The 27,165-nt window shown below is 41.2% G+C and overlaps 4 protein-coding genes across 9 annotated transcripts; all 4 read left to right on the top strand.

The window, feature by feature from the left end:
- The first annotated feature begins 285 nt into the window (after nt 1-285).
- Nucleotides 286-14,035, top strand: LOC311023932 (uncharacterized protein). 2 transcript variants are annotated; one of them, XM_084026055.1, is made up of 7 exons: nt 286-446; nt 5,140-5,332; nt 5,589-5,708; nt 6,022-6,078; nt 6,741-6,962; nt 13,186-13,308; nt 13,575-14,035. In XM_084026055.1, exons 2-7 carry the CDS (start codon nt 5,159-5,161, stop codon nt 13,638-13,640), a joined length of 762 nt encoding a protein of 253 aa, XP_083882181.1. In that variant the 5' UTR covers nt 286-446; nt 5,140-5,158; the 3' UTR covers nt 13,641-14,035. The 2 variants fall into 2 exon arrangements, with proteins under 2 accessions (XP_083882181.1, XP_083882182.1); XM_084026056.1 differs by lacking the exons at nt 5,140-5,332; nt 5,589-5,708; nt 6,022-6,078; ... (1 more) ...; nt 13,186-13,308; nt 13,575-14,035 and adding exons at nt 1,567-1,759; nt 2,016-2,135; nt 2,449-2,505; ... (1 more) ...; nt 3,863-3,985; nt 4,253-4,638 and having other exon boundaries at nt 287-446.
- A 739-nt stretch (nt 14,036-14,774) lies between these two features.
- LOC311025212 (uncharacterized protein) lies at nt 14,775-18,824 on the top strand. 4 transcript variants are annotated; one of them, XM_084028018.1, is made up of 7 exons: nt 14,775-15,042; nt 16,218-16,356; nt 16,822-16,932; nt 17,072-17,128; nt 17,216-17,374; nt 17,455-17,595; nt 18,510-18,824. In XM_084028018.1, exons 2-7 carry the CDS (start codon nt 16,228-16,230, stop codon nt 18,591-18,593), a joined length of 681 nt encoding a protein of 226 aa, XP_083884144.1. In that variant the 5' UTR covers nt 14,775-15,042; nt 16,218-16,227; the 3' UTR covers nt 18,594-18,824. The 4 variants fall into 4 exon arrangements, with proteins under 4 accessions (XP_083884144.1, XP_083884146.1, XP_083884143.1 ...); XM_084028020.1 differs by lacking the exon at nt 14,775-15,042 and adding an exon at nt 15,497-15,563 and having other exon boundaries at nt 17,455-17,574; XM_084028017.1 differs by lacking the exon at nt 14,775-15,042 and adding an exon at nt 15,497-15,563.
- A 517-nt stretch (nt 18,825-19,341) lies between these two features.
- Nucleotides 19,342-22,815, top strand: LOC311024455 (uncharacterized protein). The gene is made up of 8 exons (XM_084026868.1): nt 19,342-19,372; nt 20,409-20,465; nt 20,647-20,820; nt 20,993-21,103; nt 21,406-21,462; nt 21,532-21,696; nt 22,400-22,516; nt 22,630-22,815. Exons 3-8 carry the CDS (start codon nt 20,656-20,658, stop codon nt 22,690-22,692), a joined length of 678 nt encoding a protein of 225 aa, XP_083882994.1. The 5' UTR covers nt 19,342-19,372; nt 20,409-20,465; nt 20,647-20,655; the 3' UTR covers nt 22,693-22,815.
- Nucleotides 22,816-22,941: 126 nt separating this feature from the next.
- Nucleotides 22,942-26,698, top strand: LOC311023936 (uncharacterized protein). Of its 2 annotated transcripts, none has more exons than XM_084026062.1 (7): nt 22,942-22,993; nt 23,695-23,865; nt 23,946-24,056; nt 24,253-24,309; nt 25,162-25,308; nt 25,548-25,664; nt 25,848-26,698. In XM_084026062.1, exons 2-7 carry the CDS (start codon nt 23,704-23,706, stop codon nt 25,914-25,916), a joined length of 663 nt encoding a protein of 220 aa, XP_083882188.1. In that variant the 5' UTR covers nt 22,942-22,993; nt 23,695-23,703; the 3' UTR covers nt 25,917-26,698. The 2 variants fall into 2 exon arrangements, with proteins under 2 accessions (XP_083882188.1, XP_083882187.1); XM_084026061.1 differs by having other exon boundaries at nt 25,845-26,698.
- Nucleotides 26,699-27,165: the final 467 nt, after the last annotated feature.

The following is a 27,165-nucleotide window of genomic DNA, read 5'->3' as shown; positions in this document are numbered from 1 at the left end:
ATTTTGTTGTGTGTTTGACTTACAATTAACACATTTCATACACAATTTGAAGTCAGAATAACAATTAAAACGTTTCGTAAAGTTTAATGTCAAATCAGTGGAGAAGATTCCATTATGTATAATAGAAACCAATTAAATTTAAATAAAAAGTGATTATTTTCCATTAGTTCCTATAGCACGTGACCATTCTGGGAGAGGAACTTTTTTTTTTTAAGAAATATTTAATTAAGCAACTTTTAGGTTGTATAATAACAGCGTAGAGTAGGTTTATGTTTATTGGAAGGGTTAAGCGTGTTTATGGTTCCCGTCTGCGGAGGAGGTACTTCTGGTAACAGGATGATCGTTCAGCAAACAACAATAACTGCGGAACAAGCGGACAGACAGACGGACTCGTTCAGGTGGAGAACAACCGTCTAAAGTGTTTCTTCTTACTCCGACACAAACGGGTAAGTGGAGTTTGTATTCAGTTTGTAAATAACCACAGTCCTGGTCCTGTTTATTAGCTCACTCGTACATTTAAGACATTCGGGTGCTCGTCGAGCGTGTTAATGGGTGATTGTGTAAATTTAAATCTTACTGGAGGATAGTAAAACTTCTTGGTAACGTATCAACGCAGAAACCGTGTATGTCAGGCGCGTGTTAATCGATAAAAAACACGACTTCATCGGACAGTGCGTGATATTTGTATTGAAAACGCTGTAAAAATCCAAGATGGCGCGTAACGTCTTCTCACCGACTGCAGGACTCGGTGCTGCCGTTTGTGGCGGGGAGTTGTATTACTCCAGTACTTGTATGAGGATCCTATTAAACGTCTGTGACATTAAAAAAATACTAGCTGTTTTAAGTACATTATTGTTTTACATCAAACTTGTTTAGATGTCAAGAATGCGTGTCAACGCTCTGTTAAATGTGGATATAGCTTCTGGCCACTTGGTGGCAGCACTGAACACAGCGCTGCTGAGCGAGCAGCATTTTTTCAGTCCGCTGAGGAAGGAGGGCGACATAGAAAACGTCTCCTGATACTCGTGTTTCTGCTACTTCACACGCCACCTGACATTAACTGTTTCCCCTCCTGGTAAATTCACGAAGAAGTTCACTATTTTACCCCCGGTATGAGTATACCGAGTATCTCAGCGACGGAACCGGAACAATACGCTGGTCCCGGACTACTACGTCATGTGTTTCCGGCTGGTTGAGATACGCCCTCAAGTTACTACGACCTGAACAGTTAGCGAAGTTAAAAACTAGTTATTTGATGACATCTCCTCCACTCAAGATGCCTGTGTATTAACATTAAAATACATTATGTCATATTTACGCTGCAAATAAACACACTTGGCCTCCACGATGCTGGCAGATGCTTCTTATTACTGTAATGCCCGATACAGTACATTTTAAATGTTCCTGTGCTAGGCTTGGGCCGGTTTAAACATTTTCAAGCCGGTCTGATACTGAGTCAAAGACCGGACCGAACCGGTTATACTAACCTTTGCCCCATACACCGAACCGAACCGGTGAAACCACAAATCGTCCCGACCCTATCCTGTACTCTCTTGTCTCTCTCAGTGTTACAGGAGCAGGCAGGATGTCCGTGTCCATGACCAAATCCGAGGGAATCACTGTGTTCACTTTGACCTCTGACCCCGAAAGTGTTTGTCCTCCAATGTGCCAAATCTTGAAAAGCCTCTGCTACAGCCCCGTCTGCTGCTCGGTGTCTCAGCACCTGAAGGTCCAGAAACCGTCTCAGTCGATACTGGGGGTGAGTTACAACCACAAGTTTGTTTTAAATTCCTCTCTGGACTTCAGCTTTAAAGCTTTGATGTGCCACGTTAAATGTTTGTTTTTTTAATTTAGTACTTTTTCTTGAGTTAATGTTGTTGTTTTGGTGGAATAATTCAACTGAATACAACGTTATTGTGGTAATCAGAGATATTTCGTAGGTAAAGCAGAACTGAAACCCTGCATTTGTGCTGTACTGGTGATTTGGTTGTTCACGCTGCGCTTCCTCTCCACAGACGCTGCACATTATGGTGGGGCTGCTCAACATGGGCCTGGCAGCGATCCTCCTCGGCACTCACTTTGGATTTTGGTGGCTAATGGATGACACCGGGTTTCCCTTTTGGATGGGAGGACTGGTGAGCAAGACAATGTTTGCGTTGGTTCTCTTGTGTCAGAGTTTTCCTCCCAAAGTCAGAGTGAAGACAAATACAACTTAATTTGGGTCTGTTCAGTCGATTCCAAGGAGATCCACTTGGTTTCCAGCAGTTTTTCCTCTTACGTCTGAATTCACAGAGTTCTCTTTGAAATGTCAAATTACATTAAATCCATAAACACCGTTAGGAAAATCCGAGCCAATCCCAAAGATTGAAGTGCATACTGTAACATGAAGTTCTCATATCTTCTAAAGTTTAAAGATTTATTTTTTTTGTTTTTGTTTTTCCCCTCTAGTTCGTGTTGTTTGGCATCGTTGGCATCGTCTCTGAGAAGTACCCCAGTCCATGTCTGGTTAGTAGGGGTGTGAATCTTTGGCTTCACAGCGATTTGATTTTATTAACGATACAGTAGTTGGCGATTCGATTCAAGGACGATTTTTTTTGTAACTATTCGATTCGATTCAGTAACTTGTAACCGAAATTCTATATCCATGAAATAAACATGCAATAATGCAAGTGAGACTATCTGTATTCTTCTGAAAGGTGAAAAATAACATATTTATTCTAGAAAAAAGTAGTCCTGCATAATATTTTATGCTGAATACAAAAATGTAATTAAACATTGCTCAGTTATTTTGAACACATTTTCAGTAGACTACATGCTGGCAGGGGAGAGAGTGTCTTAAATGTATTAAAACATTAATCATAAGTAAGAATCACGATTCATCCGATTAAATGCATTTATACCAATTATTGGTGAAGCTAAAACGATTCATTCTAATTATTTATTTTAGCAGATCGATTTAGTAGACTCTATAGGACTGCAATCGATTCATTGATTAATCGAATCAATCGTTACACCTCTACTGGTTAGTGTTTCAGCTTTGTTTCATTGTCATTTTGCTTCCTCTTTTATTTCTTTCTTTATTATTTAAGACTAATAAACGAGATAGCCGATGGCTGGTAGAAGTTCCATGAGGGTTTATCGTGTGTATTGTTTGTTTTTTGTGTTTCAGTTGTTCCTCAATGTAATCCTGAATTTTGCAGGAGTGGGTTTTGCCATCGCGGCCATCGTTCTCTACAGCATCAACATGGCTGACATACATATGTGGTGGATGTGCAATTACGATGATAATAACTATTACGGTTCACGCCACAGATACCGTACAACTGTCCCGCCGCCTCCCGGGAAGCAGTTCATGAAGGAGAATTCTTTGAGGGCAGAAACCTGGTTGAGGTAAGTGTATGAAAACGTCATCTCAGCAGTCAAAATACACACAGAGGACTTTCATTGATTTTTACAGATATTACTTAGTTATCATCTCATGATTATTAAACAAATAAACGTAAATGTGTCACAGTACGGAAGGTGGAAACTCTCGACTTTAACGTTTTTTTTTTGAGCACATATAAATCCTATAGCTCTGTTTGGTTACATCAATTGAAATAAAGTTTGCTGCATAGTGTGATTTAAAAACAGAGGAAATTCCTAATCAAGTCACAGAATCTGACGGGCCGTAAAATACTGTAACGCGTGTTATTTTTGTAATTAAAGGGATATTTTTTTAGAATTTCCACATGGTGAGTCATGATTTTGAGTCGAGGTCTCCATTTCGTTTTTTTCCTTCATGAAACCAAAATAAAAGTCATTTGGAAACACAAACTAAAGTCAAGTAAGAATTAATGTTTTTTTTCTTCTTGTGTTTAAGATGATTTTGAGAAGCATTCATGTTGTGCTGATCGTCCTGTCGGTCCTGGAGCTCTGCCTCGTCATCAGCTCTTTCGTCCTGGGCATCAAGTCTCTGAGGAGGCGTGAGAAAGGAGAGAAGGAGGTAAGAGTCTGCAAAATCACGTCTTCCTGTTAAACTGAACAGGAACGGGACCAGATTTAATAATAATCGATCGTGGTGAATTTCCATTATCGGGATAAATATAAGTGACTTGTGCCTCTACCGTCGTGGTAGAGAAGATTTTAAAAATACAATAATACATTTAAAACAAAAAGACTGTATGTATTCCAGTATGTTTTAGTGCCATTTTAAGAGTTAAAGCACATTTTGATAATATTGTGATATTTATTTTCCCTTTTCTTTAAATAGAAGATTGGTGAGCCAGAACTCTACAGACCACTGCTGGAGGAAGTCACCACTCAGCCCACCGCCTAGATATAAAACCAAAAACGTCTGCTTTGTGCTTTCACTTACCAGGTACAATAATCCTGTACTTTTTCTGCCAATAACGATATAAAGATTTACTCACATTCAGCTGGTTCAAGCTCAAACTTCTGCACTACGTGGGTTACCATCACAAATTGCACTTATATCTTTGAGTATATTGATAATAATCTGCACTATATTGTATATGCTGCTGTCCATTTTCATTCTCTGTTGATGTTTTTAAAAATCTGTACCTGTTGATTATTTTTTTATGGAATAATGTGCCTTGATTTAACGTTTGTTGTGTAAAAAGGGAGGCATTTACTGTTTCCCCTCCTGGTAAATTCACGAAGAAGTTCACTATTTTACCCCCGGTATGAGTATACCGAGTATCTCAGCGACGGAACCGGAACAATACGCTGGTCCCGGACTACTACGTCATGTGTTTCCGGCTGGTTGAGATACGCCCTCAAGTTACTACGACCTGAACAGTTAGCGAAGTTAAAAACTAGTTATTTGATGACATCTCCTCCACTCAAGATGCCTGTGTCCTAACATTAAAATACATCATGTCATATTAACGCTGCAAATAAACACACTTGGCCTCCACAATGCTGGCAGATGCTTCTTATTACTGTAATGCCCGATACAGTACATTTTAGATGTTCCTGTGCTAGGCTTGGGCCGGTTTAAACATTTTCAAGCCGGTCTGATACTGAGTCAAAGACCGGACCGAACCGGTTATACTAACCTTTGCCCCGTACACCGAACCGAACCGGTGAAACCAGAAATCGTCCCGACCCTATCCTGTACTCTCTTGTCTCTCTCAGTGTTACAGGAGCAGGCAGGATGTCCGTGACCATGACCAAAGCCGAGGGAATCACTGTGTTCACTTTGACCTCTGACCCCGAAAGTGTTTGTCCTCCAATGTGCCAAATCTTGAAAAGCCTCTGCTACAGCCCCGTCTGCTGCTCGGTGTCTCAGCACCTGAAGGTCCAGAAACCGTCTCAGTCGATACTGGGGGTGAGTTACAACCACAAGTTTGTTTTAAATTCCTCTCTGGACTTCAGCTTTAAAGCTTTGATGTGCCACGTTAAATGTTTGTTTTTTTAATTTAGTACTTTTTCTTGAGTTAATGTTGTTGTTTTGGTGGAATAATTCAACTGAATACAACGTTATTGTGGTAATCAGAGATATTTCGTAGGTAAAGCAGAACTGAAACCCTGCATTTGTGCTGTACTGGTGATTTGGTTGTTCACGCTGCGCTTCCTCTCCACAGACGCTGCATATTATGGTGGGGCTGCTCAACATGGGCCTGGCAGCGATCCTCCTCGGCACTCACTTTGGATTTTGGTGGCTAATGGATGACACCGGGTTTCCCTTTTGGATGGGAGGACTGGTGAGCAAGACAATGTTTGCGTTGGTTCTCTTGTGTCAGAGTTTTCCTCCCAAAGTCAGAGTGAAGACAAATACAACTTAATTTGGGTCTGTTCAGTCGATTCCAAGGAGATCCACTTGGTTTCCAGCAGTTTTTCCTCTTACGTCTGAATTCACAGAGTTCTCTTTGAAATGTCAAATTACATTAAATCCATAAACACCGTTAGGAAAATCCGAGCCAATCCCAAAGATTGAAGTGCATACTGTAACATGAAGTTCTCATATCTTCTAAAGTTTAAAGATTTATTTTTTTTGTTTTTGTTTTTCCCCTCTAGTTCGTGTTGTTTGGCATCGTTGGCATCGTCTCTGAGAAGTACCCCAGTCCATGTCTGGTTAGTAGGGGTGTGAATCTTTGGCTTCACAGCGATTTGATTTTATTAACGATACAGTAGTTGGCGATTCGATTCAAGGACGATTTTTTTTGTAACTATTCGATTCGATTCAGTAACTTGTAACCGAAATTCTATATCCATGAAATAAACATGCAATAATGCAAGTGAGACTATCTGTATTCTTCTGAAAGGTGAAAAATAACATATTTATTCTAGAAAAAAGTAGTCCTGCATAATATTTTATGCTGAATACAAAAATGTAATTAAACATTGCTCAGTTATTTTTATCATTTTCAGTAGACTACATGCTGGCAGGGGAGAGAGTGTCTTAAATGTATTAAAACATTAATCATAAGTAAGAATCACGATTCATCCGATTAAATGCATTTATACCGATTATTGGTGAAGCCAAAACGATTCATTCTAATTATTTATTTTAGCAGATCGATTTAGTAGACTCTATAGGACTGCAATCGATTCATTGATTAATCGAATCAATCGTTACTATTCTACTGGTTAGTGTTTCAGCTTTGTTTCATTGTCATTTTGCTTCCTCTTTTATTTCTTTCTTTATTATTTAAGACAAATAAACGAGATAGCCGATGGCTGGTAGAAGTTCAATGAGGGTTTATCGTGTGTATTGTTTGTTTTTTGTGTTTCAGGTGTTCCTCAATGTAATCCTGAATTTTGCAGGAGTGGGTTTTGCCATCGCGGCCATCGTTCTCTACAGCATCAACATGGCTGACATACATATGTGGTGGATGTGCAATTATGATGATAATAACTATTACGGTTCACGCCACAGATACGGTGCAACCGTCCCGCCGCCTCCAGGGAAGCAGTTCATGAAAGAGAAATGCTTTGAGGGCAGAAACCTGATTGAGGTAAGTGTACGAAAACGTCATCTCAGCAGTCAAAAAACACACAGAGGACTTTCATTGATTTTTACAGATATTACTTAGTTATTATCTCATGATTATTAAACAAATAAACGTAAATGTGTCACAGTACGGAAGGTGGAAACTCTCAGCTCGACTTTAACGTTTTTTGAGCACATATCCTATAGCTCTTATCACGCCCAGGACACAGGGATAGGACTCGGATGCAGAGATTTAAAAAAAACACATGACTTTATTCAGGCCGCAAAGGAATACAAAACAGAAGACGCCTCAAAGGAGGGATGGCTATGAAAACTTATAACAAAACAACCCTATGAGCTAGGGGGGAAAAACAAAACAGAGTTCTAAACTAAAAACGCCTCTGGGGAGGGAATAACTACAACTAGGACTGATAACAAAAACCCTACTATCTATACGGGGAAAAACAGGTCTAACATAAAACGCCTCCGGAGAGGGAAAAACTACAACTAGGTACGAGGACTTCTAACTTAAACAGGCTATGAAATAATACAAAGGCAAAGGCCAACAAAAAACCCTCTAATGAGGCAGACTACTGGATTGCTCTAACTTTGACTTGATTTGATCGCTGGCGACTCTCGACTCACGACAAGACACACGCACACAGGAGAAAGGGAGACGCAGACTATTTAACACATGAGGGTAATGGGTGACAGGTGGAGACAATCAGGAATCAGGGGTGACGTCAGACTAGGGCACATGAGGAAGGGCAAGTGACCTGAAACGAGAGGAGAGTTACTTTCCAAAATAAAACAGGAAATGACAAGACAGACATGGAGACAGGACAAAATAACTCCACTTGACAAACCGGTGTGACATTACCCCGTTTCCAGCTGCTGCTTGAGGCGCTCCGTCTGGCCATTAGCCTCTGGGTGGTAACCCGATGTGAGTCTTGCCGTCGCTCCGATTAGTCTGCAGAACTCTCTCCAGAACCGCGAGATGAATTGGGGCGCCCGGTCTGACACAATGTCCTGTCGGAATCTGTGAATCCGAAATACATGGTTCATCATAATTTCAGCTGTTTCTTTAGCTGACGGCAATTTTGGCAAAGCTATAAAATGTGCCATTTTTGAGAATCTATCCACCACGGTTAAAACCGCGGTGTTACCTTTAGAGACCAGAGCCCCGTGACAAAGTCCATGGAGATCTCCGCCCATGGCCGGGAGGGAATGGGGAGAGGCTGCAGCAAGCCCGCACGCGTTCTGGAGGAGTTCTTATTTCTGGCGCAGACCGGACACGCCTCAACATACTCTCGAACCTCCGGCTCCATGGATGGCCACCACAACCGCTGCGTGATGGCAAACATGGTCCGACGAACGCCCGGATGATAGGTGAGCAGAGACGAGTGAGCCCAGTGAATCACCTGTGGGCGCAGTTCAACCGGGACAAACAGGCGATTATCAGGGCACCCCCTAGGAGGGGGGGTCTCACCAATTGCCTGCTTCACCTCGGTTTCTATAGGCCAGGTAACTGCTTCAACCACACGATTAAGTGAGAGGATGGGCTCGGGTTCCGTGGCCACGGGCTCGGGGTTGAAGAGGCAGGACAGGGCATCGGGCTTAGTGTTTTTGGACCCCGGTCTGTAGGATAAAGAAAATTGAAAATGGTTAAAAAACAATGACCAGCGAGCTTGACAAGAATTTAACCACTTAGCCTTTCTTATGTACTGCAGTTTCTTGTGGTCTGTCCAAACCAAGAATGGGTGTTCTGTCCCCTCCAGCCAGTGTCGCCACTCCTCCAGTTCCACCTTCACTGCCAGCAACTCGCGATTTCCCACATCATAGTTCCGCTCAGCTGCCGTCAGACGTCGAGACAGGAAAGCGCAAGGGTGAAGCTTGTTGTCTGCCTCCGCTCGCTGAGACAGGACGGCTCCGATCCCCTCATTGGAGGCATCCACCTCCACCACGAACTGACGAGAGGGATCGGGAAGCGTGAGGATAGGTGCTGTGGTGACCCGCAGCTTAAGCTCTTGGAAGGCGGCGGCGGCGGACCAGTGGAATGGCACCTGTGGGGAAGTGAGAGCGTGGAGAGGGGCTGCTTTTGCGCTGAAGCCTCTGATAAACCGCCTGTAAAAGTTAGCAGATCCTAGGAATCGCTGTACTTTCTTGCGGCTATCTGGTGTTGGCCATTCGGCTACCGTGGTAACTTTAGCCGGGTCCATCTTAACCTTTCCAGGGGCTACGATAAAGCCCAGGAAGGAGATGGTGTCGGCATGAAATTCACTCTTTTCAGCATACAGGTGATTGTCTAGGAGTCGTTGTAGGACGAGCTTGACATGTCTCTGGTGGGTCTCAAGGTCGGGAGAGTAAATGAGGATGTCATCAAGATGGACAAATTGATCTAGGAAGTCTCTCAGCACGTCATTAATCATGGCTTGGAATACTGCTGGGGCATTCGTGAGACCAAACGGCATAACCAAATATTCATAATGGCCGCTTGGGGTGTTAAATCCGGTCTTCCACTCATCCCCTTCCCAAATGCGGATGAGGTTGTAGGCATTTCTCAGGTCCAATTTGGTGAAGATCTGTGCTTGTTGGAGTTGGTCGAATACTGATGTCATGAGAGGAAGGGGATATCTATTTTTCACTGTGATTTCGTTGAGGGGGCTATAGTCTATACAGGGACGGAGGGTCCCATCCTTCTTACCCACGAAAAAGAACCCCGCCCCGGCCAGGGACGAGGAAGGTCGGATCAGCCCAGCCTTTAGGGAGGTTTCTATGTAGTCCTTCATGGCCTGTCTCTCAGGCCCTGAAACCGAATATAGCCGGCCTTTGGGGATGGTGGAACCCGGCAGGAGCTCGATAGCGCAATCATAAGGGCGATGAGGTGGAAGCGCTGTGGCCTTTCTTTTGCTGAAAACTTCCGCTAAATGGTGGTAGCAGCTTGGTACAGTGGTCAGGTTGGAGATCTCCGGGTCTATGGCAGAGTGAGCAGAAACATTACTCAATGTAACAGTCTTATCTCGGGGCTCTGGCTTCCTGCAACGGTCCTTACAACTCTCCCCCCACCCTGTAATATCCCCGGTGTGCCAATTAATACTGGGGTTGTGGCGTACTAGCCACGGGTGTCCGAGGATGAGGGAGTGCCGGGGTGAGTTAACCAGGTAAAAACTTATGAGTTCCCAGTGATCGGCTATATGGAGGTTTACCGGTTCAGAGATGTGTAAAATGTCAAAAAGCGCGGTCCCGTTGAGAGCGCTCGCCTTAATAGGCTTACTCAGCGGATTAACCTGGAGCCCCAGTCTCTGAGCTAACCCACAGTCAATCAGAATCTCATCCGCCCCCGAGTCTACCAATACATCCACATCAAAGTCTTTGCCAAGGTGTGTGATTTTGACAGTAGTCAGTTTTCGTGGAGTGGGGGTTACGGCTGTGAAACGACTCACCATCAGGTCCGTCTTCACGGGGCAGACAGCGACGAGGTGACCCTGCGCGCCGCAGTAAAAGCACCGCCCTTCCTGGGTGCACCGCATCCGCTCCTCCCGAGAGAGCCGGGCCCTTCCCAGCTGCATGGTCTCCTCCCGTTCGGACGAGGATCGAGGACGTTGCTCCGGAGGTATCCGACTTGTCGCGGCGCGCCAGGGAGAACCCGGCGCTGCGGCTGGCACCGGCCTGGTCCCGCGCCGCTGCTTCCGCTCCTGCAGTCGATTATCCGTGCAGATGGCGAGAGCAATCAGGGAGTCGAGGTCCGGGGGAGGTCCAACGGGACCAGAAGATCCTGAATGGGCTCGGAAAACCCCTTCAGGAAGACGTCGTACAGGGCGGTGGAGTGCCACCCGCTCTCCTTCGCCAGGGTGCGGAAGCGAATGGCGTAATCACAAACTGAGTCCCCCCTCTGCTTCAGTCCGCTGAGCTCCCGAGCCTTCTCCCGATCGGTCGCCACTGGGTCGAAGACCATCCTGAGAGTCCCAGCGAACTCGTTGACTGACCCGCACAATTCTGAGCCTCTGGACCACTCCGCGGTGGCCCACTCCCGGGCCCTCCCCGTGAGATATGACATCATAAAGGCCACCTTGGATCGTTCTGTGGGGAAGTCACAGGGTGAGTGTTCAAAGTGCATTTCGCATTCTATGATGAATGACCTACTGTGTCCAAGATCCCCGGAGTATCGCTCCGGGGGAGCCAGCCTGGTGCACGCGCCTGCGTGTGTTGTTTCGGAGGGGGGCTTCACTTTCACGGTGGGCTGGTCGGTCCCAGCGGCTGTGTCCTTAATCAGAAGGGCACAGAGTTGCTCCATCTGGGCGCTGAGGTGACCCACCTGGGACAACATGGAGGCTTTGAACTCCTCCTGGTTGTGGGCGAGTCCTCTGACTCCTTGGCCGAGGGCGGCCACCTGCTCCTCATGCTGCGTGAGGCGAGCTGCCTGAGAGCGCAGCGCCGCAGTCAGCTGGTCCGTCTCTGCCGAGTCCATGCTGGTGCGTGTGTACTATCACGCCCAGGACACAGGGATAGGACTCGGATGCAGAGATTTAAAAAAAACACAGGACTTTATTCAGGCCACAAAGGAATACAAAACAGAAGACGCCTCAAAGGAGGGATGGCTATCAAAACTTACAACAAAACCCTATGAGCTAGGGGGGAAAAACAAAACAAAGTTCTAAACTAAAAACGCCTCTGGGGAGGGAATAACTACAACTAGGACTGATAACAAAAACCCTACTATCTATACGGGGAAAAACAGGTCTAACATAAAACGCCTCCGGAGAGGGAAAAACTACAACTAGGTAGGCAAGGCAAGGCAACTTTATTTGTATAGCACATTTCATACACAAGGCAGACTCAAAGTGCTTCACATCATAAAACAAAGTGAGAAGAAAAAAAAATAGAGGAATTTAAAAGAAAATAATAAAAAATTTAAAAATGCATTACAGAAAGAAAGGAGAATAAAAACATATTTGCAATACAGTGCAGACATTAAAAGATTTAGCAGAAAGCTATGGTGAACATGAAAGTTTTCAGTCTAGTTTTAAAAGTGGTCAGAGTTGGGGCAAGTCTTACATCTTCAGGAAGTTTATTCCAGCCATTTGTTGCATAGTGACTAAATGATGCTCTCCTGTGATTGTTGTTTACTCTGGGAATCACTAACAGATTGGTCTCAGAAGATCTTAGTGGTCTAGAAGGCTTATGTAGTGGGAGCATATCATTGATATACTTCGGTCCTAGACCATGTAGTGATTTATATGTGAGCAGGAGGATTTTTAAATCTATCCTCTGACATACAGGGAGCCAATGTAAGGATTTAAGAATTGGTGTAATGTGCTCACATTTTTTGGTCTTTGTAAGAACTCTAGCAGCAGCGTTCTGAACAAGCTGTAGCTGCCTGACAGTTTTTTTTCGGAAGACCTGCAAGGAGACCATTACAGTAGTCTAGCCTACTAGTAATAAAGGCATGTACAAGTTTTTCTAAGTCTTGAGCTGACATGAGCCCTCTAAGTCTTGCTACATTTTTGAGGTGATAGTAGGCTGATTTTGTTACTGATTTAACGTGACTGTCGAAATGTAAATCAGAATCCATAATGACCGGTACGAGGACTTCTAACTTAAACAGGCTATGAAATAATACAAAGGCAAAGGCCAACAAAAAACCCTCTAATGAGGCAGACTACTGGATTGCTCTAACTTTGACGAGATTTGATAGCTGGCGACTCTCGACTCACGACAAGACACACGCACACAGGAGAAAGGGAGACGCAGACTATTTAACACATGAGGGTAATGGCTGATAGGTGGAGACAATCAGGAATCAGGGGTGACGTCAGACTAGGGCACATGAGGAAGGGCAAGTGACCTGAAACGAGAGGAGAGTTACTTTCCAAAATAAAGCAGGAAATGACAAGACAGACATGGAGACAGGACAAAATAACTCCACTTGACAAACCGGTGTGACAGCTCTGTTTGGTTACATCAATTGAAATAAAGTGTGCTGCATAGTGTGATTTAAAAACAGAGGCAATTCCTAATCAAGTCACAGAATCTGACGGGCCGTAAAATACTGTAACGTGTGCTATTTTGTAATTAGAGGGATTTTTTTTTTTAGAATTTCCACATGGTGAGTCATGATTTTGAGTCGAGGTCTCCATTTTGTTTTTTTCCTTCATGAAACCAAAATAAAAGTAATTTGGAAACACACAAACAAGCTGCGTTTGAAGGAAATGGGTCAAGTAAGAATAAATGTATTTTTGTCTCAACAGCTGATTTTGAGAAGCATTAATATTGTGCTGATCGTCCTGTCGGTCCTGGAGCTCTGCCTCGTCATCAGCTCTTTCGTCCTGGGCATCAAGTCTATGAGGAGGCGTGAGAAAGGAGAGAAGGAGGTAAGAGTCTGCAAAATCACGTCTTCCTGTTAAACTGACAGGAACGGGACCAGATTTAATAATAATCGATCGTCGTGAATTTCCATTATCGGGATAAATATAAGTGACTTGTGCCTCTACCGTCGTGGTAGAGAAGATTTTAAAAATACAATAATACATTTAAAACAAAAAGACTGTATGTATTCCAGTATGTTTTAATGCCATTTTAAGAGTTAAAGCACATTTTGATAATATTGTGATATTTATTTTCCCTTTTCTTTAAATAGAAGATTGGTGAGCCAGAACTCTACAGACCACTGCTGGAGGAAGTCACCACTCAGCCCACCGCCTAGATATAAAACCAAAAACGTCTGCTTTGTGCTTTCACTTACCAGGTACAATAATCCTGTGTTTTTTCTGCCATTAACGATATAAAGATTTGCACACATTCAGCTGGTACAAGCTCAAACTTCTGCACTACGTGGGTTACCATCACAAATTGCACTTATATCTTTGAGTATATTGATAATAATCTGCACTATATTGTATATGCTGCTGTCCATTTTCATTCTGTGTTGATGTTTTTACAAATATGTTCCTGTTTATTATTTTTTTATGGAATAATGTGCCTTGCATTTAGCGTTTGTTGTGTAAAAAGGGAGGCCCATGCACTTCAATGGACCGATGAGCTTTTCTTTGCTATTTTCCAATAATAAGCCATGCAAAAAAATAAACTATAATGTATTAATATAAATGTTTGGCTTTTTTCTTTGCTTATTAATTCTGAAGCTTTACTGGGAATTTTAATCCTTTTCATATCAAGTTGTGTGTACAAATAGGAACGATAATTATTAATTATGGGACATTCATTTGAAAAAGGTTTTTATATTGTGACGTGAGAAAGATGACTAGCTCCCTATCATGGTAGAGATGTGGAAAAATAGAGCCCGATTTAAAGGGTTGAATTAAATATTCAATTAATTATTTATTCTTTAGTCATGCAGGGAGACCTTATGATTCATAATCATCTTATTTAAGATTGTTTTTCCACTAAAAAGGACCTTCACTTAGAATAGAGGTGAGTAATTATTTTCTTAACAAAATGTGAAGTGATACCAGTAAGTTTATTTGAATAGTTTTAAGCATATTTTGATGATTATCGTGAATCACAATTATTTTGTCCAGAATAATGGTGATTTCTATATCGTCCCACGTTTGCTACTCTTTACTATTTAAGTCAGGAGTTTAATCCTTAAAGTTGTATCTGCCATAACATATCAGTCATCTTTCAGGTTTTTAGGGCAGAAGCACATTTTCTTTTCTCATAACATGTTTACACTTTTGCTTGATTAAGATTTTGAATGCAGGATTTTGTAATGGAGTATTTTTACACAGATCTTTTACTCGTTATACTTCTTCCACACCCGGTTTTACCTTTATCGTTACAAAGATGAATAATTCTGTCCAAAAATGTGTGAAAAATCTGTTTTGTAAGTTTCGACTCAGATATCGTAGACGGTGTTTTGTCTCTTCAGCAGGAACTGAAACTGTCAAGAGAAAAAAAAATCTCCCGCACACGGATCTGCTTAATATCTTTTTGCATGGATTTTGTAATCCTGTGGGCCTGATGTTCCCATTCCTTAAGTTTCTTTCATGACCGAGCGTCACGTTCACAGTCCAGCATGCTTCCCGTTTTCATCGTCAACCTTTTGATCTGTTGGTGTCGAAAGAATCCGGGGATTTCCAGTTTGTTTGGTAAGTTGCACCATCAACAGCAGGCCTGTTTTCATTTAACCGTCATGCTGAAAACATTTCCTGCAAGGCTGTCGCTTTTCTAAATCTCTTCATCTGGAGGACATTTGGATCAGTTTATACAAATTCAATGAATGTAAACAGAAATCGGTTCATTTACTCAAATCTAAACATAATGTCTTAGTTTCATCTGGTTTTCAAGCTCAAAAAAATTTAATTAGAGGAAGTTTAAATCAACTGGAATCAAGTTACTGAATTATAACCTAAATGAAAATAAGTACTCATCCTGATCTTCCTCCTCTACATTAAAATGATATGAACATACTAATCAGATTTTAAACATTTTACTTATTTGATTGCATCGCAACTTTAAATCTGCCTTGTGCCACTGCTTCTGGATAGGAGGCTTTTATTTTGAAGGAGTGACAGTCGACAGGAAGTAACATTTATGTTGTTTAAAAAGGCAAAGAGGCTGCGAGCAGAATAACCTGACTTTCACACGCAGAGCAACAAATCATCAACCGGTGAGTTTAACCACACGAACAAACTCACCACTGATAATAACGTTATTATAAAAAAAAGTAGAGAGAGTAAAATAGTTATTGCTCCTGTGATCTGTGTGAGAGAGAGAGGTTAGTTTCAAGAAAGTGGTTTGATGTTTCTTTTTGATGTTTCTAAGATATCCCCCAAAATAAGTTTTATTTTTATTTTTTTCCTACAAATTTTTATTTTATTTTTTTGTAAGGTTCAAAAGTTTTCTTCTCAATTTAAAAGTCATAAAATATTTTAAATAAAATTACAACTTATGACAATGTGACACATACTTAAAAATAAACGCTGTTTGATGTGTTAGTGAAACACCCCTGAGCTTTTATTTTGGCAGCGAGAGCCTCTGCAGCATATTTTACACTTGTTAAATAAAGAATCGAGAGTCAACAGCCGTTATCTCGCTGCCATACAGTCGAACCACGGCCGTAACACACCTGCATATCTGGATTTGATACGGTTGTTGATCGAGGCCGGTGGCTCTCCGTTTACTTTGGCAGGTGCTGAGGTTATCACACACACACACACACACACACACACACACACACACACACACACACACACACACACTCAATGTCACAAAACTCAAGTCAGAAGTAACATAATTCGCTGAATTCCCATTTTGTGTGCAGGACTACAAAGATGGCCGTCGCCACCAAGAGCCTGTTCCCATGGCAGCTGAGTCGGGTCCTGAAGGCGCTCTGCCGCGGTCCGCGTTGCTGCTCGCTGTACCAGGAGCTAACGCAGACTAGCATCACGACAGCTCTCGGGGTGAGAAATGTATTCACGTAAAGATTATTAGCTGCCGACTTTATTGTAGAGGTCATTGAGGAAGTAAACACGTTTCTCGCCCGAATGTTTGCTGTTGCTATGACAACAAGTGAAAGCTACCGCTAGCATCTTAGCCCAACCACCCGATCAATAAAACACCCATAAGATGACAGTTTGGCCTCGTATTAAAAAAAAACAAAAAACCATAAACAGCCATTTTTTCCGCCAAACAAAAAAACTAAAATTCAGGTTCTTCAGCCTCCGACAAGATTCTGCCGCGCTCGAAGAGAAAGCGACCAATCAGAGCCGAGAAGTCTCCAACGCAAGCGTGTAAATTAATCAAAATTCTGTTTCTGCCTTTTTTTCCTCAAATGTTTACAAAGATATGTTCTAGTGAGTCGTTTTAGCTGTAAAATGAGAATTAAGGTATTTCGGCTGCCATGTTGAAAAGCCGACTTTTTGCAGACTGCACAGATCATGGTGGGCCTGTTCAACATCGGACTCGGGCCGGGTCGGACCAGCACCAGTCCCGGGGATTTGGCCAGCTTGGGCGCCGCTTACTGGCTGGGTGCCGTGGTAACGAACCATTGTTTGTTGTTTTGATCTGATTGTAGTTTGCGTGAGAGGAAATCGCCAAATGATGACATGATACCAAATTGCTTTCCGATAACGAGTCATTGTTAGCGATGTGAGCCGTCTGCTGATTTCTCCTCAGTTCATTGTATCGGGCATCATGTCCATCTTGGCCGGACAGTTCCCGTCTTCCTGCTTGGTAAGTGGAGTCTCTCCGATCGATGGATCAATAGGATCAAAGGCTGCTGGAATCTTGACTTTTAATCGAAGGGCTCTTTCCCGTCAGATGGGCTTCACTGTGTTCATGAACATCGCTGCCGCCATCTTCGCCGTCACCGCCATCGCGCTGTACGTGGTGGACCTGAGGAACGCCTCGCTCCTCTGGATGTGTGAGCAGGCTGATCACCGTGGCGACAACTGCACCCACGTGGCGCTCTTGGCCCAGGTAAGCACGCTCCTCGAGTTAGACTCCAAAATCAAAGTGAAATGAGATGATCTAAAACTACTGAGCCTCTCGTTCATCAGCGCCTGTTAACATCCATGGACGTCACGTCCATCGCCATGGCTGTTCTGCAGCTCTTCGTCAACATTAGGTTCGCCGTTCTGGGCATCAGGGCGCTGACCGGTGAGACGAAGACGGAAGAGGTCAGATCACGTGAATTAGAGGTCAGATCACATGAATCAGAGGTCTTAGAGGTCAGATCACGTGAATCAGAGGTCAGATCACGTGAATCAGAGGTCTTAGAGGTCAGATCACATGAATCAGAGGTCAGATCACATTAATTAGAGGTCTTAGAGGTCAGATCCCGTGAATCAGAGGTCAGATCACATGAATCAGAGGTCAGATCACATTAATTAGAGGTCTTAGAGGTCAGATCAAGTGAATCAGAGGTCAGATCACATTAATTAGAGGTCTTAGAGGTCAGATCACGTGAATCAGAGGTCAGATCACATGAATCAGAGGTCAGATCACATTAATCAGAGGTCAGCTCACATGAATCAGAGGTCAGATCACATTAATTAGAGGTCTTAGGGGTCAGATCACATTAATCAGAGGTCAGCTCACATGAATCAGAGGTCAGATCCCCTTAATTAGAGGTCTTAGAGGTCAGATCACATTAATTAGAGGTCATAGATATCAGATCACATTAATTAGAGGTCTTAGAGGTCAGATCACATTAATTAGAGGTCTTAGAGGTCAGATCACATTAATTAGAGGTCATAGATATCAGATCACATTAATTAGAGGTCTTAGAGTTCAGATCACATTAATTAGAGGTCTTAGAGGCCAAATCACATTAATTAGAGGCCAGATCACATTCATTAGAGGCCAGATCACATTCATTAGAGAACTAAAAGGTCAGTTCACATGATTTAGAGGTCAGCTGGGCAGTAAATCCAGAAGGTGTGAGCAGTAATAACAGTAGGACTTGTTGCAGTTGGGATAGATTCAGCCACATTTCTGGTGAAGTATGTACTATTTGCAGTGTTAAATCCAGTAAAAACATTGAGTAATCCTCAACCTTATTCTGTTTTTGCTCCATGAAAGTTTTTTTTTGTTTTTTTCTCTGTTCAAACAGGGGGGCAAAGATGTTGAAGATCTTCAACCCCAGTTGAAGGATTTCCTCCTGATAAGTCCGAGTGAAGAAAATCAACTCAGCTGAACACACAGAAGTCATTGTGAAACTTATAATAATCCAAACTTTCTGACTTTATATCACAAGGATCCAGTTTTTCCAGTCTGTTTGTGCCTATTTGTTTTCTTTCTGCTTAAGAAGTAAAACATGTTTAAATAAAAACATATAAAATGATGAAAACCATATATAATAATACATGATGGTCTGTAATATCATAATATTCTATTTCTACTTTTACTCAAATAAAGAATTAAACTATCACAATTTTCTGATTTCTTCTGAACTATACGTTCACCCTTTCAATTTCATCAACAAAACATTTATTTTTAGTTCAGTGTCTCATGAAGATTTTTAGTTATCTCAGTTTTTATTAGTCTTGAATGAATTGTTATAATACTTGTGATTTTTCGCTTAGTGAATATAATCCAAACTGCTTTATCCCACAAGGAAGACTATTTTTATTTTCTCTATTTTCTTTGCCAATTGTTCTCTCTGTGGGTTAATTTTTTTCACTTTAACTTTCGTGAAGAAAAAAATGCATAAAATGTCCAAAACCCTTATTATGTATACCTTATAATATATATTCTTATAATATATATTTGCATGGTGGTGTTGCAACCTTTACTCAAGTAAATTATTCCTGTTTTTTCTGTGTGTGTCCAAAATCGTTTTTGTGAGGGATCCTTTCTGTCCGGATGCTTTTATTTTGAAAGAATCAAACCAGTGACAGGAAGTATCAGTTTTGATGCTGCTACCTGAACTCACCTGTGGAGCGTCCAGTTACAGTCATCGTCTCCACGAACCAGGTGAGTTCTCTCCACACACAAAAACATAATTCATAACAACATGAACTTTATAATAATCAATTTATCAAGGAGACGGAATGTTTGATGATGTTGAATTGTCTTATATTGATATTTTAATGTTTTGTATTTTTTTTACATTTTTTATGGACTGCAAGAGAAAGAGGAATTCATTTTTCATTTATTTTGTTAATTTATATAGACTTTACATTTTTAATATCTTTATATTTTATTGGTAGAAATATAAAACCCAGATTCCTCATTTATGTGAAAGCTTTTGTTAAAAAAAAGTGTGTGTCTGTGTGTGTGTGTTAGCTTAATGATAAGAAGTCGAGATGATAAACGCAAAGAATTGCAGCACTTTCTGGGAAACTGAGCTTCCCAACTTATTTTTGAAGTAGGAATGTGAAATCTGAATGACACCAGACACAAAGTTCACAGTTCTCTCTCTAACGGGAGACTTTAAGATAACTTGGAAGATTTTACAGATCAAATGAACAATTCCTGAAAGATGGTAAAACCTTTGGTACATTCCTGCCAAGTGAAATAGTGTTTAGTTTCAATATACTCACTATGTTGTATTTTGAGCTAATTAGTCAGATTGCTAAGAAGTCTATGAGAAAATGGTCCTACTTCTCTCTTGATGTATTATCTCAGTAAACATTGTAAACATGAGTTTATGGTCTCAATCTCTAGTTTCAAGTCTTCTTCAATCCAGCATGATGTTCATTTAGTACATTATGGTCCATTTAGAGTCCACCAGACCAGAAAGCAGGGGATGCTTTAGGGGGCGGGGCTTACCTGCTGATTCCACTACCAATGCTAGTTAGCTACGATGACTTTAACACTTAGCTGTAAAGTTGACCTTGGAAAGTCACATTTTACGTTTTTTTTTTTCATGAAAGTAAATTGTAACATTCTGGTTTAAACTGGCTACAATGAAAGGATCCGTCTTATGTATTAAATAATATTTTCCTTAGTTTGAAAAGTGAAGCTTCTTTCTTCCACAGAAAAAAAAATGACTTTCTGTTTTTTGCAGGTTTTGAGATAAACGTTCTCGTTGTCCTACAAACGTGTGTTGCTGTACCAATACAAGGTAATATGGCCTGTATTATTATTATTTATTATTATGTACAACATTTTAGCGAGTACTATCATTGTGTGTATATTTAAAGTTAGATCCTAGTTTGGTTGAGTTCAGATTCAAGTTATTATTGTGTATCTGTCCGTCTGTCCTTTCAAACCTTTCAAACCAATATCTCCATGTCACGCTGCAGGTGTGAGCGATGTCCATCACCAAAGACAAGGGCGTGACCGTGGTCACCGTGGCGACTGACAGGAAGAGCGTGCTGCCACTGCTGTGTCAAGTCCTCAAGACCCTCTGCTGCCGGTCGTTGTGCTGCTCGGTGCACAAGGGGCTGATGCAGAGCGACGTCATGGCAGCTCTCGGGGTGAGACGCTTTCCATTTAGGAGTGAAGCCAAAGCTGAAGTGCCTTAAACTTGCATTCTCACTGCTGGCCACCAGGGGGCGTCAGAGATGTGAGATCTAAAAGGGTTTTCATCTCGTCATGAGGATGTGAAGGTGTAAACAATGACATTGAATTGTTTTGAATCTTTTACAGACGATACAGATCTTAGTGGGACTGTTCAACATCGGACTTGGACCGGGACGACAACACATGCAAGCTGAAGATATGACCTTCGTGGGCGCCGCCTACTGGTTGGGTGGCGTGGTAAAATATGATTGTCTTACGATAAAAGCTTTCTTTTGCTACAATAAAGCATATCTTTTTTTTAAATCATGATTTTTTTGTTTGTTTTTATATTTAGAGACCAAAACTTAAAAATACATGTGAAGGATTTTAAGGCTGATTTCTTCATACTTTTAGGATTTCATAAATGCACTGCTTCGAAAGAATTCCTTTATGAGAAATAACTCTATATTGTCACTTTGTTTTACTTTCTTTCTTATAAAACATTGAAGTAAATTATGTTATTTCTGTATTTATTTAAATTAATGAATATGCTGTTTCAGTTCATCGTAGCTGGAATCACGTCCCTTCTTGCCGGTTGGTATCCCTCCATCTCCTTGGTAAGTAAAAGACTAAAGAGGTGTGTTTGCTTGGGTGTTTAATTATTAATAATCTTTCTCTGGAATCAGGTGGGCTTCGCTGTGTTCATGAACATCGTCGGATCTATCTTCTCCATCGTCGGCATCGTGCTGAGCGCCGTCGACCTGGCGGCGGCCCCCGCCACCCGGATGTGTGATGGGAACATTACACAACTACGTAGTGACAACTGCAAACATGTGGCGTACTATTATCAGGTAACTTTTTCTTTGTGTTTCTTTTTGTTATTTTCAACAAACCCCCATGAAAACAAAACCAACATGATGTGAAGTGATTCCAGGATGTTTTGCTGCCATTTCAAGAGTTTTAAGCATTTTTTTTTTATGATTATCGGGATGATGTTGTTAATTGTTTTGGCAGGATAATCATCCAATGCCTACTGTAGCAAACCTCAAAGGGTTAATAGAGACCTTTTGGGGACTATTTTCAGCTGTGGATTAATACACATTTGGTATAGTAACAAGAATTAGTATTTACTGCAGCAGGAAGGTCTATGTGGGGTTAATTCATAATAAACTGTGTGTGTGTGTGTGTGTGTGTGTGTGTGTGTGTGTGTGTGTGTGTGTGTGTGTGTGTGTGTGTGTGTACGGTGATAAAGGAACATGTCAACCTGATGCTTATTATGGACAACAATGAAACACGGAGGGATTACACCTTTAGTCATTGTTGTCGTTTCAATGGTATTTTTTTTATGGCAAAAATATAGATTTAATGTGAAACGTGAAAAGACAATCATACGTATAACATTCAGCGGAGTCTCGACAATGTAATTCAAACCTGACTTTTCAGTGTTAGAATATCTTTACTGCATTTCTTTGCACTTTTAAACCATTCATACTTTCTTTTTATGAAGTTTAAATCTTCAGATCAAATTGAATTCTTTCTCTCTTTTTTTGTCAGCGTTTGTTGACGACCATGAACGTAACTTTGATCGTCCTGGCTGCTCTCCAGCTGTGTGTCTGCGTCAGCGTTGCTGTTCTGGGCATCAAGGCCGTGGTCAACAAGAAGAAGGAAGAGGTACCAACCACGAGGACGATGCACAACAAAAGTGCACCGCAGCATTTCTGCTGCATTGGTGAAGAATTTGATATTTGCAAAGATCTCAACTTTATTCTGTTTTTTATGTGCAGGTTGATGTTGAAGATCAGCAGCCACAGATGAAGGACATTCTCCTGACCAGTCCTGGAGCTTAAAATAAATTCAACTAAACACATGAATTATCATATAAAATCATATAAAAACCCCAAATTACATACATGTTCTTACTTACAATACAAATTGCTTTTTGTACTAAAATAAAGCATCTTACTACGTCTTTTGCCTCTGCTAATTACGCTGCTGTTTTGTGCAAAAGTACATTTTTAAATATTTTATTTTGGTATGGATGCTTTTACTTTGAAGAAACGAAACGAGCGACAGGCAGGGTCAGATTTTGTTGCTGCGTAGTGAACTTCCGGTTTCGTTTACGTTGAAGCGTCTGAATCCACGACCTGGGTGAGTTCTCTGCAGACACACAAACACAGACACACACGTCATTTATATACTAATTTTAACGGTATAACACGCAAAACCTGTTTGTTGAACTAACTCGATTATGTGGATTTCATAATAATAAATAATAATAATCACATTAATAATCACATAATATTTAAGAGACGCGTGTTATGGAAAGATATGTTAATAACAACTCAATTGTTTGATTTGATTTTACTTAATTTTTTTGTGTTGTTGGTCGACATTCAAGATCTTATTTGTCTGTTTTTTCGTGAAAGCTGTGTGTGTGTGTGTGTGTGTGTGTGTGTGTGTGTGTGTTTTAGGATAGACGAGGAAGTACATCACTTTCTGGGAAACAGAACTTCTTTATTCCATAAAAAAACTTCCTTTTTGATTGTAATGGGACTCTTTATGAGGGAAAATTTACGAGATTAATTATGAAGCTCATGTGTTTTTAAGGAACAGTGCATGTTGTAAAATCTTTACAGGCTGCAGTTAAAGATGTATCTGTTGATTATAATCTTGATTCATGGATAATAATAAACAGATGTAGTTTGCAATATTATCAAACAGAGAAATAAACGAATAAACACATTTAAGAAGTTGGAACCAGAATATTTTACTTTTTGAACCTTTAAATCAATGATCAGCTCCTCCACCGTCCCATCCACACATCTCAGTATCTCCATGTCACGTTGCAGGTTTGAGAGATGACCATCAAAGTCAGCCAAGGCAAGGCAGTGGCCGCGGTTACCGTGGCGACTGACAGGAAGACCATGTTGCCTCCGCTGTATCAAATCCTCCAGACCCTTTGCTGCAGCCCGATGAGCTTCAGGGGGCCGATGCAGAGCAACACCATATCCGTTCTGGCGGTAAGAGACGCTGAAATGTATTTCTTCATGTGGTGATCTTAATAAATATAAAAATGAGATCTTATTTTTATTTTTTACAGACTATACAGATCATGGTAGGCCTGTTCAACATCGGACTCGGACCAGGACGGACCAGCCTGCATCCTGGGGATTTTGCCCATTTGGGAGTGGCTTACTGGCTGGGCGGTTTGGTAAAAATAATATTGCTTTAATATTTATTTATTTTGTAAAATATGAATACAGAGGAATTTCAGCTCCTTTTTAAAAAAAAATCACTCAAATGATTTGTATGGCTGTAGGACTTCATAAAAGCGTATCAACATCTTACTGATTGTGAAACATAATTTGTGGATTTACTGCTTTTACATCAAATGTATTTTTCTTCAGTTCATCGCAACTGGAATCGTGTGTCTTGTTGCCGACCTGTTTCCCTCTACTTACATGGTAAGTAAAGACTAAAGAGGTGTGTTTGCTCGGGTGTTGGATTTAATTATCAACTATTTTTCTCCAGAATCGCACATACCATATATCCGATTTAAGTTAAAATACAAAACAAAACAAAAACAAAGCTGCATTCTCTCTGCCGGCCACCAGGGGGCGACTCCTCTCTGGTTGTATAGAAGTCTATGAGAAAATGGTTCTACTTCTCTCTGCTGGCCACCAGGGGGCGACTCCTCTCTGGTTGTATAGAAGTCTATGAGCAAATGGTCCTACTTCTCTCTGCTGACCACCAGGGGGCGACTCCTCTCTGGTTGTATAGAAGTCTATGAGAAAATGGTCCTACTTCTCTCTTGATGTATTATCTCAGTAAACATTGTAAACATGAGTTTATGGTCTCAATCTCTAGTTTCAAGTCTTCTTCGATCCAGCATGATGTTCATTTAGTACATTATGGTCCATTTAGAGTCCACCAGACCAGAAAGCAGGGGATGCTTTAGGGGGCGGGGCTACCTGCTGATTGGTCACAATCCAGGCTTTTTAAAAAACATAATCCCAAAACCAATGGCTGATGTCTCGGTGGGCGTGTCCCCTTTTTTAAATTCAGTCTATGATTGCATGAACTTTGTAGCTCTATTTCCAAAACAACAGCAACCTCCTGTGCTGAGAAATGAAGCCAAGGCGGAGTGCCAAAAAAACAAGTTAAAATGCTGAACTTTACAACAGAAATAAAACATGTTTACAGTCTGGTGCAAAAAGATATTTTATACATTTTAATCGGTAAATCGTGTGTGAGTGCTTCCCTATGAAAGCCACGTATTTCATGTGTAAAGAGAATAAAGCAGTCTCTCCTCTCAGGTGGGCTTCGCTGTGGTCACGAACGTCCTGGGATCGATCTCCGCCACCGCTGGCATCGTGCTGTACGCCATCGACGTGAGCGACGTCTCTGCCATCAGCCTCTGTGACGGTGATGATGACTGCAGATATGTGGCGTCATATTTCAAGGTGAGCATACTTTTAGAAGGAATAAGGTGTATTATTTGCCATTATTTCCTTATGTCAACAAATCAATTTAAATAAAAACAAGAAAAGTAAATCCTTCACATCTTCCCGACTCGGTGGCTCTCAGCTCTGAACTCATTGGTTCCTACTGACGACATAAAGCTCTGAAAAGCCTTGTAAATCATTAATCTAACATTTTAAGTTGAATCAAATTGATTGATTGGTTTTTGATCCCGTGTCAGCGCTTGGTGACAGCCATGGACATCAGCATGATCGTCCTGACGGTTCTCCAGCTGTTTATATGCGTCAACGTTGCCGTTCTGGGCATCTCGGCTCTGTTTCCCCCGAGGAAGGAAGAGGTAAGACCCGAGACGAGCTCAATGCAAGCCAAACAGGGAGCTGTAGTACCTGTAGTAGTACTCCTGCTTAGTAAATACAGTATATGTGGGAACAGCTCCATTAGTGGTTGTAATTCAAGCAAAATCCTACATTTATTGTACATATCTGGTTCTCTGGAAGTTTGCTGTGTTGTGTGTCAGCAGGGCGGCAGAGATGATGAGATTTACCAGCCGGAGATGAAGGAAGTCCTCATGACCAGCCCTGGTGTTTAAAATCAATACATCGCTCATCCAAACATCAACATGATCATGTAGGTGTGTCATAAGCAATGCATCACTGTAATCATCTCATATATCAGCTTTCAGACAATCAAAACTGCTTCTATACTTATCATAATCAATACACTACATTGTTACAATCACAAAATACAATATGTATTTTATTTTAATCCTCTTCTGAACTCGCTTGAATAAATGTAATTTTTTTTTTTTTTTTTTTTTTTTTAAATGTAATTTCGTTTCATTCATCTTAAAATCTTGGCAGATAAAAACTACGTTTTCAACATGGATGTGTGTACTCCCTTATAACATTCACTGGGAAAGTAGTAACGTCTCCATTTTATTAAGAGTATTAAGAGTTATTGCTTAAACTCTACAGATATGACTGCATAGGAAATATATGGCAGCTAATTATCCCAACTTCAATCAATACTGATCATTCTAACCTTCTTGATGGTTGATTTATTTCATATTCTGACCTAATAAACTGAGTGTGAGTCTTTTCCTCGATGTGAGCCTGTATGTAATTTCCACTACCTGCAATGACATCGTTTGCCACTAGGCGGCACACAAACACACAACTTTACCTTTACATTACATGCTGTGTTCTTATTTTAAGAAGGGAGAAAGCTCCACCTCATGCTTTATAAATATTATCTTCCCATATTTTCGGCCTTTAAACTTTGAGAACAGGCTTGTTTAGAACAGAATGTTGCCTGATAATAAGCATTATCCTCACAGAAACAGAATTTATTAAAACTACCCGTTGGACCAGACTTGAATCTTTGCTGTTTTTCATTTCGTATGTATTTCTATAACACTTATTTCTAAAACATTTTCATAGATGACGGTGCTGAATGCTTTGAGTTTCAGATTGAGCTTTTAACTGTTTATTTTACAGATCTGTGCAAAACCGATTTTATAAACGTGTTCAGAGCTTTGTAGTCGATTAATCTCCTTCCAGTGACGAGCCCATCTAAAAAAGGAACTCCTAAATGTGTCCAAGCAACACGACGTCTTTTGTTTGTGATATTTTGCTCCAGCCGTCCTTTTAAAGATACCTGATTTGTACTTTTAAAACTTTGTAGTTTCAACACCGAGATGAAACTGTGGCATTCTGGGAAGCATGAAGAGAAAAACTAAAGCCTTTGAACCTCCTCTCACATGACATCAAACCTCTAAACTCACGATAATGTGAAGATGAAGGAGGCGCCTGTCCTGTTTTTATTTTTTGATTCTGTTC

Source organism: Eutrigla gurnardus, assembly GCF_963514095.1.
Source record: "Eutrigla gurnardus genome assembly, chromosome: 14".
Classification (NCBI taxonomy): Eukaryota; Metazoa; Chordata; class Actinopteri; order Perciformes; family Triglidae; genus Eutrigla; species Eutrigla gurnardus.
The sequence above is the reverse complement of the archived record's forward strand: the minus strand, read 5'-3'. Positions and strand labels throughout refer to the sequence as shown.

Bases quoted from the DNA above. Each gene is read 5' to 3' on its own strand.
- LOC311023932 (XM_084026055.1), top strand. From the start codon at position 5,159: ATGTCCGTGACCATGACCAAAGCCGAGGGAATCACTGTGTTCACTTTG. The intron at 6,963-13,185 runs GTAAGTGTACGA...TTGTCTCAACAG, and splicing joins AGGGCAGAAACCTGATTGAG to CTGATTTTGAGAAGCATTAA. The intron at 13,309-13,574 runs GTAAGAGTCTGC...TTCTTTAAATAG, and splicing joins GTGAGAAAGGAGAGAAGGAG to AAGATTGGTGAGCCAGAACT.
- LOC311025212 (XM_084028018.1), top strand. From the start codon at position 16,228: ATGGCCGTCGCCACCAAGAGCCTGTTCCCATGGCAGCTGAGTCGGGTC. The intron at 16,357-16,821 runs GTGAGAAATGTA...GACTTTTTGCAG, and splicing joins GCATCACGACAGCTCTCGGG to ACTGCACAGATCATGGTGGG. The intron at 17,375-17,454 runs GTAAGCACGCTC...CTCGTTCATCAG, and splicing joins ACGTGGCGCTCTTGGCCCAG to CGCCTGTTAACATCCATGGA.
- LOC311024455 (XM_084026868.1), top strand. From the start codon at position 20,656: ATGTCCATCACCAAAGACAAGGGCGTGACCGTGGTCACCGTGGCGACT. The intron at 20,821-20,992 runs GTGAGACGCTTT...AATCTTTTACAG, and splicing joins ACGTCATGGCAGCTCTCGGG to ACGATACAGATCTTAGTGGG. The intron at 22,517-22,629 runs GTACCAACCACG...TTTTATGTGCAG, and splicing joins TCAACAAGAAGAAGGAAGAG to GTTGATGTTGAAGATCAGCA.
- LOC311023936 (XM_084026061.1), top strand. From the start codon at position 23,704: ATGACCATCAAAGTCAGCCAAGGCAAGGCAGTGGCCGCGGTTACCGTG. The intron at 23,866-23,945 runs GTAAGAGACGCT...TATTTTTTACAG, and splicing joins ACACCATATCCGTTCTGGCG to ACTATACAGATCATGGTAGG. The intron at 24,310-25,161 runs GTAAGTAAAGAC...CTCTCCTCTCAG, and splicing joins TGTTTCCCTCTACTTACATG to GTGGGCTTCGCTGTGGTCAC.